Here is a 13,161-nt window from a genome sequence, read left to right as displayed (position 1 = left end):
ATCTCCAATCTCTCTTTACTTCAGAGCATCAGTTTACCATACCGAAAATACTTTATACAAATAAAGTCTCGTTAAAGCTATTCCTTTGGATTCGACCCCTCTTTCCAAGAAAAACATTGCAATTTGGTGACCCCGACGTGATTGGAAAGTTCCGGACCGAGACTTGCGACCGCGGGGCCGTCGGGAGCAGTACAAGCTACTTACAGGCGCCACAAGAAAGGTAAACAGAACCTGTTGTCAATGACTAAACTCTGTATAGTTAGATTAGTAACATTAGGTGAATAGCTTGTACTGCCTTCGACTGGTTGCGGGGACGTGTAATCTCGGACTGGTTTAAATTCATACAGCCGGTTAGACGAACGGCCTAGGATACGCTAACAGATTGAAATTGAATAACGAGCTCACGAAGTAAAGGGCTCGGAGTGTGTTTTATATGGGTTTGTAGATAGACTGTATCCAATCCTGATTAGATCTAAATGTTTGTACCAACGTGGGAGACGTATTACCTGTGGTTAAGTGTTATTTATTTGGTGATAAGCTTCGAGTTCAGCCGGGCCACCATAAGGTATATTTATTACCGGCCATAAACTTCCGAACTCTTACGGCGGGGCGAGGAAAGGTCAGGTTTTTAACGTTAATCTAGCTTAGTTGCATATTGAACCGGACGGAGGCTTGGCCGGCGTTAGCCAAGGAGTTCAAATCTAATTGATTCCTCACAGCCCGGTTCATGTAACATCTAATGTGCAATTTTGGTTAGTATAAAACGCAGCCGTAGAGGTAGCACTTACGCAGTACAACCCATCTGCTATCAAGTCCCTCGCAAACCCGCCGTGGGGACAAACTTGCTGGAATCTCATAATTCTTATAGAGATCCAAAACTAGTTTGTTTCTGCAGCATTTTGGATGTACCACGTGGTGTACGATTTAAAGGGACAACGCGTCTTGGAAACGTGCGTTTCCTTTGTTCGTACCTCCACAGTCTTTGTAGTCGGAGCCCTTTCTGAAACAAACGCCATTGCTCAAGAGCAACAGGGGGCCTCGACTTAAGTGTTACATCCTCTCTCTCTCTCTCTCTCTCTCTCTCTCCCCCCCTCTCTCTCCCTCTCTCTCCCCCTCTCTCTCCCTCTCTCTCTTCCCCCCCTCTCTCTCTTCCTCTCTCTCTCTCTCTTCTCTCTCTCTCTCTCTCTCTCTCTCTCTCTCTCTCTCTCTCTCTCTCTCTCTCTCTCGCTGCATTGATAATGGTACTGTTGATCTTCCTTGAGACGATTGTTTTACAGGCCACCTGTTGCTGACACGACGACGGAGAACTTGTGAGGAGGCTCCCATGGTGTAGGAGTAACCTCTCTGAGATGAGCCCTTGACAAGGAGGGACGAGTCTTGGGTTCATGAATTACAGACCCGACGGCGACAGAAAGATCATCTGAACCCCCAAATCCATGCCCAAACCACCCACATGAACCGGCGCACCAATACACGAAGATCACCTGAACCCCCCAAATCCATTTTAGTCTATCAATCATTTTGAAATTTTAAAATTGTGTTATGACCATCAATTTTTACGTTACTTTCGCACCTGTTGAATATTTTATGACCTTGTAGCACATGACCAAAAGTATTAGCTCAGGATTTCTATTGATAGTTTTGTTTGTGTGCTGTTTGGCCATGTGATTGTATGATAACAAGATTCATGTTCATTGTTGTATTGTTAAATAATGACCTGTATTTTCAACAAGACCCACAACGTGAATGCCGTCTCAGTATTATGGGGACGCGTAGTGGTTTTTCCCCTCTCTTCAAGAGGTTCTTCCATGACGGTTGATGGTGTTGATGATAGATTCTACTTTGACTATGTTTTCGGTGTGGTAAATGGTGTTTATAATTTAAAATATTATTGTATGGTCATCTAAGATGACCAAGGAGGGACTGTTACGTATTTTAGGAACACAAGCTGTATTTCCCTCACTTAACCAATAGGGGGTAGGACCAAATATATAAGCCGTAAATACTACACATAGCCACAAGGGAAAGCAGGACATTACTGAAGGCTACAATAGATACTTTAGCCACAGAGGGCAGCATCACAGACCAGGCGAGGAAAACCGAGGATTACGTCACACCGGTTTCTCTCCGAGTCTTCCGGTCCTCGCTGAGTCCATAAAGAAGACCACCTGGCCACGAAACCTTTAGAACTCTCCCGGCAGCGATTACCATACGTGGGTTTGTGGTTAGGATCAGCTAGGAGAACACTCTCGCACGTGCTAAGGCACATCTCCAATCTCTCTTTACTTCAGAGCATCAGTTTACCATACCGAAAATACTTTATACAAATAAAGTCTCGTTAAAGCTATTCCTTTGGATTCGACCCCTCTTTCCAAGAAAAACATTGCAAAATCAAAAGATATTTAACCCTCCACTAGTTATACGTTCAAATGCGGGTGCTCGGAATAGTAAATGCATTCTTTGATTTTGAACCAGTCGATTTGTGGCGTTGTTATTCAGCCTTTCCGAGGCAATTGCAATTAAATCAATATGTAACCCAGTTGGGATTCGGGTTCTGGTTATTCATAAGAATAAACAACATTATATACGAGTATTATTTTTCATAATGTTTTTTGACGTTTGTGTAATGGTTGCAAACTTTGTAGATGTTATTTGATGTATTGTAAATGTTGTATATATCCTTTGCTTAATTGAACTGTGAGAGTTGGGGAGAATGGAGGAAAGACGTTCGTTAGATGTTTTTCGTTGGAGTACCGTCTGTTGATGACATATCAGCAACTCTGAAGATGCAAGATAAAGTTCAATACGAACTTTACTAAAAAGCTCCGCCGGACCAGTCCACATTAACGACCCGGTCAGTTAATTAACGCAAGGAGCTGAACAGTAGTGGCCTGCTAACTAGCGCAGCTAGCGACTCTACTACGAAGGGATTTTCCCGTGGACCGCCGCACCAGATAGTGAGTGTGACCACGAGAGTTGGTTCACTTTCCTCTGGCGAAGAGGAATCAAGCGACAAGCCAGTGAGGAGCGTCTTTGTCCTTTCGACAGACTTTCGCAGACTTTCCCGATACTGGCCTTTCCACGGACATTCGAGGACGCCCGTTGCCGTTCACCTGGACGTGTGAGTAGCCTACCGTGTTCCCGTTGGCTCGGAGGAGCGAAGAGGACTACTAAAATCAACAGGCCTGCAACAGGGTTTTCTTTTTGTACAGGATTGTTTTCTTTGGTTTTCTTTTCTATATTATGCCGGCTTAGTTTAGTAATGTTATTATTACTTATAGCCTTTATTGTGATATTGTGATATGGTATCTGTGACATGCACATGCATTTATATTTTGTTCTAAAATAAGTAAACGTTCTACTACTTACTTTTTTGTTGGCTGCTTACTAATACGTGTAGTGTTGATATTGTGTATGTTTAGTGTTTAATATTCATTAAGGATGCTCTTGCTATATGGTTACCAAATATAGGAATTCAAAACTAATAATTTAGATTGATAGAAGAACCTAGGGCCCTTCCCTCTTTATTATAGGGGTAAAAGGGCTACAAATACATTTTATTCTATACCAAAAATTTTCCCCATGCAAATTGTAACAGCCCTATAAGTCACTTCCTCCGGGCTCAACGATTATATCTGCTTTCAAATCATTCAACTTCATTTCACGAGAAGAGACGAGTATCGTTGTCGGCCCGTCGAAAAAGAAACGCATGGTTACAAAAAGACGAATGCCACTCGTGAACTAAAACTATAGTGCGCTTTAAACCATTGCCAAAACCAACGTAGGCAACGAATAACAACCCCAACATTTGGTCACAGAGGGAGGGATTCACATCCATAATTCATAATCTCACTTCACAATAGATTGCCAACAAATGACTGCAGTCATAGCAAGGCGGTGTGCTATGAGAAGCATGCATTATTGATCAAGGCTCATTATTCTTAATGAACTATAGGCTCCGGTGTTCCCAGTGACTATAGGAAGTCTGGAATGCCTTCCTATACCTCTATCCCGGATTCCAGAGCACTCCGGAGGAGAGAGCGCTTGAATCTTTTACAAGGGGGTCTTTGTTCAGTTTTCAGAACGTCTCCATTATTCTGTGACGGTCTTTGCATGATGGTCCGTTGAAAGATAGAGATAATGGTTGTTCTTCATCTACTGAGTTATACTCATACTAATGAAGGGTTGCAGTATCTTGCCCTAAGCGTTTTCACTCTATAAGTGATAAGTCGTTGCTGTGTAAATAATTTGAAGTGAGATGAGAGATATATTATGTAGACTACCACCACTTCTACTAATACTTTTACTACAATACCACCACCACCACCACTACAACTCTTTCTATTGCATCAATTACTACATATAGTAAATATAAATCACATTCCCTGGTCACCGAAACACATATTTTGCTTCAATCTAGGTTTGTCTTAGTGTTGTTGGGTATCAAGTATGCAAAGGAAAATGTTCCCAGTTAATCTGTAGAAACAGACGTACAAAAGAAGCCTAAGAAACGAGGTTACACGGCCAGTCAATCCTGGATAAACTTTGAAGGATGACTTTTAACAACTTCAGCATTGAATTACTCAACACATTTCCCCATTGAGATTTGAGTGCCTGGGAAATTTAAACAAATATATGGAATAACATTTAAATACAGTTAAATCAGTTTAACACATTTAGGAGGTGGTATGTTAGGAAAGAATATACTCTGATCTCATTCACAGAATAAAGTTAGCTTTGTTTGAGTCTACAATTACCTAGTACTGGATGTGCTGTTCATGTGAATAGATACAGGCCGAGAAGTGCAGGCACTCAGGTCGTGAGCCATCAAGGGGGAACACCGCCATCTGCTGGACGAATAGTGAACTGCAGCTAGAAGATGACCACGTTATCTCAGTTGGTGGCAAACTGACATCATAGCCAACAGAATATAACTATACAAAACGTAATGACAACCTCAAGACAAAACGTTCGCCTACTTTAACCTCCCTTAAAGCTGGGGTAGTTTGTTTAATTTGGAGAAAAGCTAGAGTAAGCTAGATTTTGAATGCATCCAACCCCTCCCTGCAGGCCCCAATCAAAAGCCGGTCCCTCCCATAACATGTGACTACAGACCGGTCAGCCATCCAATCATGTCATTCGGGTCGAATGACATGGTTGGCCGTTCTTGTCAGAGCGTTTGATTGCTGATTGCTTTAGTTGATTGCTGCCGGGACGTAAAAGGAACTTTGACAAATATGACAAAAAATGTTAATAGAAGTAATTGCCCACCTAACCTTTGAATCTTACCTGCAGCGTCCTTAATGTGTCGTTGACTTCCAGGATTTTAATGAACCTCTTCACACTGCGTTCGTTCCTAGAATACATCAGCAATCAGAGGCGAGTCTTACATATGATGACTCAGCTCACTCCTATTGGCTGACTCCATCCACCCGGCCAATTAAAGCGCCATTACTACCGACAAGCCAAAGCGTTCATGTACATCTCAATAGAATACTGGATCTTTATATGAAAACACTGGCAGAAACATCAGTAGCTAGTCAAGTTGCTTTTATTAAAAGGTGACAATGAGCCTTTACTTGCGATGCTTGTGGCTGAACTGGATTTAGTGTTTACAGTCATAAATATGTATTTCCAGGATACATCAAATCACACGTTGAGACTTATTGCTTGCAATTCAAAATGGCCAACGCTCCGACTTCACTCCGCTACCTGCCTACACATCACCACATATTACAACATCAAAGCTGGCATGATCCCCCCTGCCCTGCCTACCAGAAGCCCACCTTAACAAAGGATCAAACCGCCGGTACGAAAGAGGATACATCGCTTTGCTTGAAAGTCTGATACACACGCTCCCCTAGCAAGCCTCGACAGGACAAATCACCTGCATGCAGCTAATAAAACATAATGGATTTCCTTCTACACAAGCCCGGAATAAATCTCAAACATTCCACATTTCCACTTGCTTTGGGCTTAACGATGCGTAGATTCCTCTAATATAAAATTTATTCTCCCAAGCTCCCGGAATTGGGCTGAAATCCAGCGCCAACGTCGGGACTGCGGGCTACAAAAGTGCACTGAGGTTGGTAAAGTTACGAAAGAACTAACACACATTTATGCTGTGACCCTGTGATTCGCTTAAACACTGCTGGGGAATGAGTCTAGAACGTCTTCCAGTCGGCTTGGACTGGCGTGCTGGGAGATGAATGGCCGTGGTTTCTAAACCGTGCAAATTTTTTTTTACCTTTCAACATAACTGTACATGACAAAAAATGTGCAAATCAAAACATAAAGATATATATTTACACAGATATGCGTGAAGATCGCTCTCAGGCACTTAGAAACGGTTCAAAAGATTCTTACGATGGATACAAGCTTTAAACCAAACTAAACCCCTTCAAGAGGAAACCGAGAGGCAGCGAGTGACGGAGGTGACTGACGAGGGGAAAACTGCAGAAAGAAAAGGAAAGCATACCGGACAACGCCACACGGGCAACGAGACAACACACAAAACTAAACCACTATCATTGATAAACAACCACTTTTTTTTTGTTTGTTTTTTTTGATTGCTACATCCTTCGCCCTCCTCCCCCCCTTCCCTCCGGACCCCGGCCTACAACATTTGGGGAATGAACTCGGACCAGCTGATGTTCGCCGTGCCCAAGTCCTCGTCCTCCAGGCCGGAGAAGCTGATGTCCACCAGCACCTTGCTCAGGCTGTCGTTCAAGGTGTCCAGCATGAGGCCCTCCAGCGAGCGGCCGGCCCCCAGGGGCGGCGAGTCTCGCCCGCACGACGTCAGCAGCTCCCGTGGCGAGCTGAAGAGCGGCAGCTCCGTGAAGGACGTGCCGCTGAAGCTGAAGCTGAAGCTGGAGTAATCCTGTTGGGGAAGGTTCTGCTGCTGCTGCTGGGGTGTGTGCAGGGGCCCTCTGGGCGTGCGGATGGGGCTGAAGTCCAGCATGGCCCGCTGGGTGCCCTTCCCCAGCGGGGTCACCTTCCAGGGCTCCCAGCCGGCCGGCTTGCTGGGCGTGGAGGAGGCCAGGTGGCTGCTGCTGCTGCTGCTGCCCTTGACGGGGGTTTTGAAGGAGAGCTCGCAGGAGGCGGGGGGGCTGCCGCCCGGCTGCGTTTCCTGGAGGCCCGAGGCGTCCGAGGCCACGCCAGAGTCGAAGAAGGAGCTGTCCTGGAAGAGGAGGACGGGCTCCTCGTGAGCCGGGAGCACCAGACGCTGCTTGCGCCGCGAGCTGCTTCCTCCTCCTCCTCCACCTCCTCGATGCGGGACCCTTCGGGGCGTCAGCGGCACGCACCCCGGCTCCTCCTTGAACTCCTTGGCGGTGGTGTGCAGCAGCACGGCCGGGGCGTCGACGTGCGCCACCTGCTGAGCACACAGAGGTCAAAGGGCAACCGAGGTGGGGGGGGGGGGGGGGTCAGAATTCCAATGCCGTCTAACTCGTGTCACGTATAAAGCGTGCTTGACGCGCAGCGAGATGGGTTTCTGAACGGGACCTCTGTCCGATGCCTGTACCTTTGGAGTGGTGGTAACTCAGGAGCTAGAGCAGGGCGTTCCACAACCTGCAGGTTGCCGGGTCGATCCCTGGCTGGTCTAGGCTAAGTGTCGAGTTGTCCCCCTAGGCGTCTTGCTCAGGGGCACCTCGACACTTAAACACTCGAGCCGAGCCAGTCGTGACCAGATGGCTGTTGCCTCGCATGGTCCACATTGCCGTGGGCGTTTGTGTGTGGATGAAAGGCGGCACCAAGAAAACCTTGATATAAACACAGTCCATCCTTGATGCAAGATGGCCGCCCACCACTAGCTGCTCCTTAACGCCTTAAACCCAAGCTACCTCGGACAACTAGCATGAAAAAGAGAAAAGCTGAACAGTTCTTAGACGCGAGACGACCGAGCAGGATTACCTTAGGGGCGATCCTCACTCTCTTATTGGCCCGGGGGGTGACCCGGGTACGCTGGGGGGCGGGCCGGAGCTGGACCTGGGGGGAGTAGGAGGTGGGCAGGAAGATGGAGGTGGTGGCGGCGGCAGCAGCGGGCAGCTGGAAGGGGACCAGGTAGGAGTCGCTGCGGGGAAGGAGCGGCTTCATCCTCCTCACTGGACACACGGAGCAGAAGGAGGAGGCGAAGTTAGGCAGCGTAAAGAGGCTGGAGGACACCAGGGGGCTGGCTTTGTGTTTTTTTTTTTGTGTGGATTGAAGATTTGATTTAATCCACTTTTAAAGTTTATCTATTGCGCCGACGTACCATGTCAAATCCCTGCATGAGTGAATCAATTTGGCCATAAATCACAATTTGGATTAATTCTGGTTCCGTTTCTTGCAGAAACTTACCACAACCACGAGACCCTCTCCCTGAAGAAGACGCCAACATCCCTGTCTGCTCCTGTTAAACAATAAAGTAACAAATATTTATAAACCTTCTACTTTCCCTCTGCATGCATTTTGGTCATGGTTAATGGGGGTGGGGGGTTAGACACTAGAGAGAACGGTAGAGAGACAGTCAGAGAAAGAGACCATAAAACGATTTTTTTTTTTACGAGTAGAAGGAAAGACATAATGCAAAGGAAGAAACATCCAATATCCAGTCGAGATCTTGGCTTGAAGAACACGTTTAGACGCTAGAGAGACGCACACTCCAGTGGGGGCTGTGTCACAACACGCCCCGATGTGTACCCAGCGGCTACAGCGCCTCGAGAGCAACACACCCAAACCCCTCCGCCTCCTCGCACTTCTCCCCCCGACCGCAGTGCCCTCAGAGACGAAGGTGGAGCAAACGTTACCTGGTGGGGGACGAGGGCCCGGGGAACTGGGACCAGAGTGACCGTCCCCTCATAGCCAGGCTGGAGGAGAGAGAGAGAAGGAGTACTCATCAAAGAGAATGAGAATGACCAACACAATAAAAATAAATTTAAAAAAACCAGTTGGCTGGGTTCGAATTACGACAGATCGTTAAGCTTAAAACACTTGGAGAGGCTACTCTGTCGTCGGCACACTTGAAGAGGACATTACGGATATGAAGAGGGCGTTGTTACACGGCACAATACATGTGGATGTTGTAGTAAAGATAACGATTGACCACGGGGGAGAATCGTCCTTTGGAAAAGGCAACGACCAGGAAGACAATATCGAGTTCTGATCAATTTCCATTTCATTTCGGGCATTTAGCAGACGCTTTTATCCCAAAGCGAATTACAACTGCTTATACACACATTCACACGTCGACGCCGGTGTCAATCATGCAAGGCGACAGCAAGCTTGTCAGGAGCAGTTAGGTACATTGCTCAAGGACACCTCGACACTCGGGATCAAACTAGCAACATTCCTGTTCCAGTCAGCCCGCTCTACCTCCTGAGCTAAGCCGAGCCACAACAGATTCAACCGTTGGCCGGCTATTTCTCAGAGCCGCCTTGATGCGTACATGATGAACCGCCATGGTGAGGATGGTGTCAGGGGCCATGTTGACCCTCCCTGAGCAGTGAAGAAGTGAGGCGTGTTCCACGGCTTACCTTGTACACCTGATCCAGGGTCAGGCAACGGTTGGCCTCGGGCCGGATGGTCCAGTAGGACACCTTGCCGTCCGGCGACGTCTCGCGTGTGAACATGTCGTGCAGGGACAGGTTGTGGCGGATGGAGTTCTGAGGGCGACACCAACAGGACAAAACCATTGCATGTAAGCAACAATGCTAATGATAACGGTAAACGGTCATCCAAAAGTTTTCGTGGTTTACTAAAACGTTTACTACAGTAAGTATGATTACTTAAAGTACCACGAATATAGCCATTCAAGTTAACTAAGACACTAAAACAGTAAACGGTAGTCTATGATAAACAGTTAATTACAACAGTTGTTAACTGCCGTCTTAGTTAACAACATTCACTACAACAAGTACGACTAATTAAAGTACCACGAAAACAGCCTTTCGAGTAAAGAGAGCGAACTACAAAAAACAACAACATACAATTGTGCAACAGTAATCAACAGTAAACTACGACGACGGCTGGAACGGTAAACAACAACAAACTCATGTGGATGATTCTAGATTCCTCTGCAGCTCATGCTAGGAGTATTAGCACCAAACGGGTAGTGTAACGGCTGGGGGGGGGGGGTTACCACCTTCCAGCCGGGCTTGGTCTGCTGCTGGAAGAAGGGGAAGTGGTCCTCGATCCAGGTGTAGATCTCCTTCAGGGTCATCCTGCGGCCAGGCCGGCTGTTGATGGCAAACTGGATCATGGCCATGTAGGAGTAGGGAGGTCGGTCCGACAGGGCGGCCTTCGCCTCCCCGCCCCCCTCCACCTCCACCACCACGCCGTCGGAGGCCTGTCGGAGAAGAGTAAAGCGTCAGGGAGAGGAGTCTGAGGGGAAGGCAGCGGTAGAAAGACCTCTGGGGTGGTCTGAGATGCACGTGGGAGTTTGCGGTTTTATAAGCTGTAAGTATCGGATTCAAGCAATGTGTTTAAAAGGTTCAGTTTCATAAAGGGCATTTGTATTTCTAGCCAGGAGCGAAATACTGTTGATCACTTAGTTTTGTGAAGTATGCACTGGGACATTGGTATTAAGGGCTGATGCTGGTTGGGTTAAAACAATGTGTGTGAATTGGACGCAGAGGCTCAGAAATATAAATTGCGGGTTGCAAAAATATTACATTTGCCATTTAAGTCATACTTTTGATGTTTGCCAAAAAGGTCTTGAATTGTATATGGTAATATATCACATGAATGTTATAAAATCCCTATGTCAAATATGTAATGGGGACCACAGAAGAAACCCCTCCCAGTCCCCCTAGTGAGGTTCTTTACAGAAGACATGTGCGGACATGTTTCTCAAACCAACTCAGCCACCCAAAGACTACTTTCCCATGTCCAGGTGCCCACATCACACAGCTGACCTGCGACTCCTGCTGGGAAAGGCTGTAGTTCTCCTTTTCCCCCTCGCTCTTCTCTGTGTCCGTGCTCATTCTGCCCAGCCACTGCATGTTGGTGAGACTGTCGTCAAGCGGACTGCAGTCCAGGTCCTTGTTGACTAGCAGACAAAGAAAGCCAAATATAGGGAATTAACACCAACACTGATATTGGTGACATCAAGTGTTAGCAACAATGATAACCGTTACACTGTTGAGTCACTTAGCAGACTTGCAGTGATTTAAAGTAGTTTTTTGGTAGAGAATAGGTAAATAGGACATTGGGGATCAAACAAAGATCTTTCCATCTGGGAGGAGTAAACACCAACACTGAAGAGAAGTGATAGAGACAATAATAACGATTTCAACATTGAGTCACTTAGCAGACTTGCAGTGATTTCAAGTTGTTTTTTGGCAAAGAAGAAGGTATACAAGACAATTGGGGATCAAACAAAGATCCTTCCATCTGGGAGTCGATCACCCTAACCACTACACCAACCTTCCCAAACTTGTACAGATCAATAAACAATCAACCTCATTACACTATCTATCAAAGTAAGGCCCTTACATGGGTTCAATCCGGTGAGGGGTTTAATGTCCAGGCAAACCCCTTCCTCCTTCACGTCCCCCGGTGGTCCTCCAGTTATTCTTCGTGGTGGCGGATCATCTCCCTCAGATAAGTGCACACAATGAGAGTCGTTCTCCAGCCCACCGCTGCCTCCACTCAGGAGGATGAATTTGTTGGGTCCGTTGGACCCGTGCTCTTTGCCCTTGGCCGTCAGAGCTCCGATGACGCACTGTAAATCGGCTGTTTGGGGGATGACCACCACCTGGGTGTCGGGCCTGGTGGGGTGGGCAACGACTTGGATGCCGTCCGGGAAGGCAATGGGCGTTGGGAAGGGCCCATCGGGGGGCGGTGTAGGTGTTGGTGGGGGTCGTCCAGGGGGTTCCTTCGACGGGACCGCATTAGCCGGGGGGTCGTTCAGTTGGAAAGGTAGCTTCCTCCGTTTGAGGATCAGGGGTCTCCTTGGACTTCGTCTCATTCTGCATTCAGATCGCAGAAAACCCCCTTTGGTATCCGTGGTTTCTCTGTGTAAAAAAATATGTCAAGAAAGTGAGAACGAACAAATCGCAAATTAATCGAGCGAGTCCGTCCGCTTTCGCTTTCTACTGTGCACGGTTATTAAAAAAAACGTCTTTATCCGTTAGCGGTTACCGGTCAGATCTAGAAGGTGTTGCCAGGCACCAGCAGATGGAACCAGGACCGCTCCAGGGTTCTGGATCCCGCGGGGGATACGAGACCTCCTAACCCTTAGTAGGCCTACTCCCTCTTAATGAACTGAACAGCTCGTTTAATCGAGATCCGGTTCATAAACTATAATAACCGTTTCATTAGTTAGTCATTTAGCAGACATGCAGTTATTTCAAGCCTTAACATTTGGCAAAGAAGAGATGTGGACACTGGGTATCAAACAAAGATCCTTCCATCTGGTAGTGGATCGCCCTAACTACTACACTAACCTGCCCCAACTCGGACCTTCAGACGAGACCCCTTGAGCTACTCCTTTAGTATGCCTCTTTCGTATTTTTTGATAGGGTAGCACGACTCGATCGACTCTGCTATTGAATCGCCCTGCGGTAGCAAAATCTGACCAGGGAGCATCGATTGACCGGTTCAGGAACCGAGCGTGTCGGGATCTGAACTGACCAAACCCTCAGCCTACTCTGAACGTGTCCAGACGAGATTAAATAAAGAATCGAAAAGGAGGAAACATCGGACAGAGGCGACAGCTAGCGTCCACAACAGCGCATTGCTACATGGAGATCAGGACCAGGACATACTTCACGGTTTTTAGTCGCCAATCGGAGCGTTGTCAGTGGGTCGGGGTCTTTTTGTAGACATTATCGCGGTAACTAGACCTTAGAGTTAATAAGCGCCGGGTCTACATAAGGGAGCATGGTTAGAGGTGCTGCACTTCTGGATCGGATGCTAAGCGAGGTGGTGGAGTGCTAACAGGGAAACACATTCATAGACAGCTCCAAACCTTCATATTACAGCGACTTTCCATCGGGATCCGCTTGATAATCCTCCCGATAGGGATTAAAAAGGCTGTGGTTTATCCAGATCTAGTAAAAAAAGAATCAGCACTAGTCTAAAAACAGTTCAATAGTAGAGTCAACGCGTAGCACTTCTCGTCATTTCAATGAACATATCTTTTGAATTTTGGCGCCGCTGTGGGCACTTCTCCTGTCAACG

At 47.1% G+C, this 13,161-nt stretch overlaps 1 protein-coding gene across 1 annotated transcript; it reads right to left on the bottom strand.

The window, feature by feature from the left end:
• Positions 1 to 5,690: 5,690 nt before the first annotated feature.
• Positions 5,691 to 13,088, bottom strand: foxm1 (forkhead box M1). The gene is made up of 9 exons (XM_079755739.1): positions 12,950 to 13,088; positions 11,473 to 11,993; positions 10,893 to 11,026; positions 10,121 to 10,324; positions 9,513 to 9,641; positions 8,787 to 8,846; positions 8,338 to 8,389; positions 7,912 to 8,102; positions 5,691 to 7,372 (listed from the first exon to the last, which is right to left on the bottom strand). Exons 2-9 carry the CDS (start codon positions 11,945 to 11,947, stop codon positions 6,617 to 6,619), a joined length of 2,001 nt encoding a protein of 666 aa, XP_079611865.1. The 5' UTR covers positions 11,948 to 11,993; positions 12,950 to 13,088; the 3' UTR covers positions 5,691 to 6,616.
• Between the last annotated feature and the right edge of the window lie 73 nt (positions 13,089 to 13,161).

The sequence above is a fragment of the Pollachius pollachius genome, assembly GCF_949987615.1.
Source record: "Pollachius pollachius genome assembly, chromosome: 18".
Lineage (NCBI taxonomy): Eukaryota > Metazoa > Chordata > Actinopteri > Gadiformes > Gadidae > Pollachius > Pollachius pollachius.
This window is presented reverse-complemented; position numbering and strand designations above follow the sequence as displayed.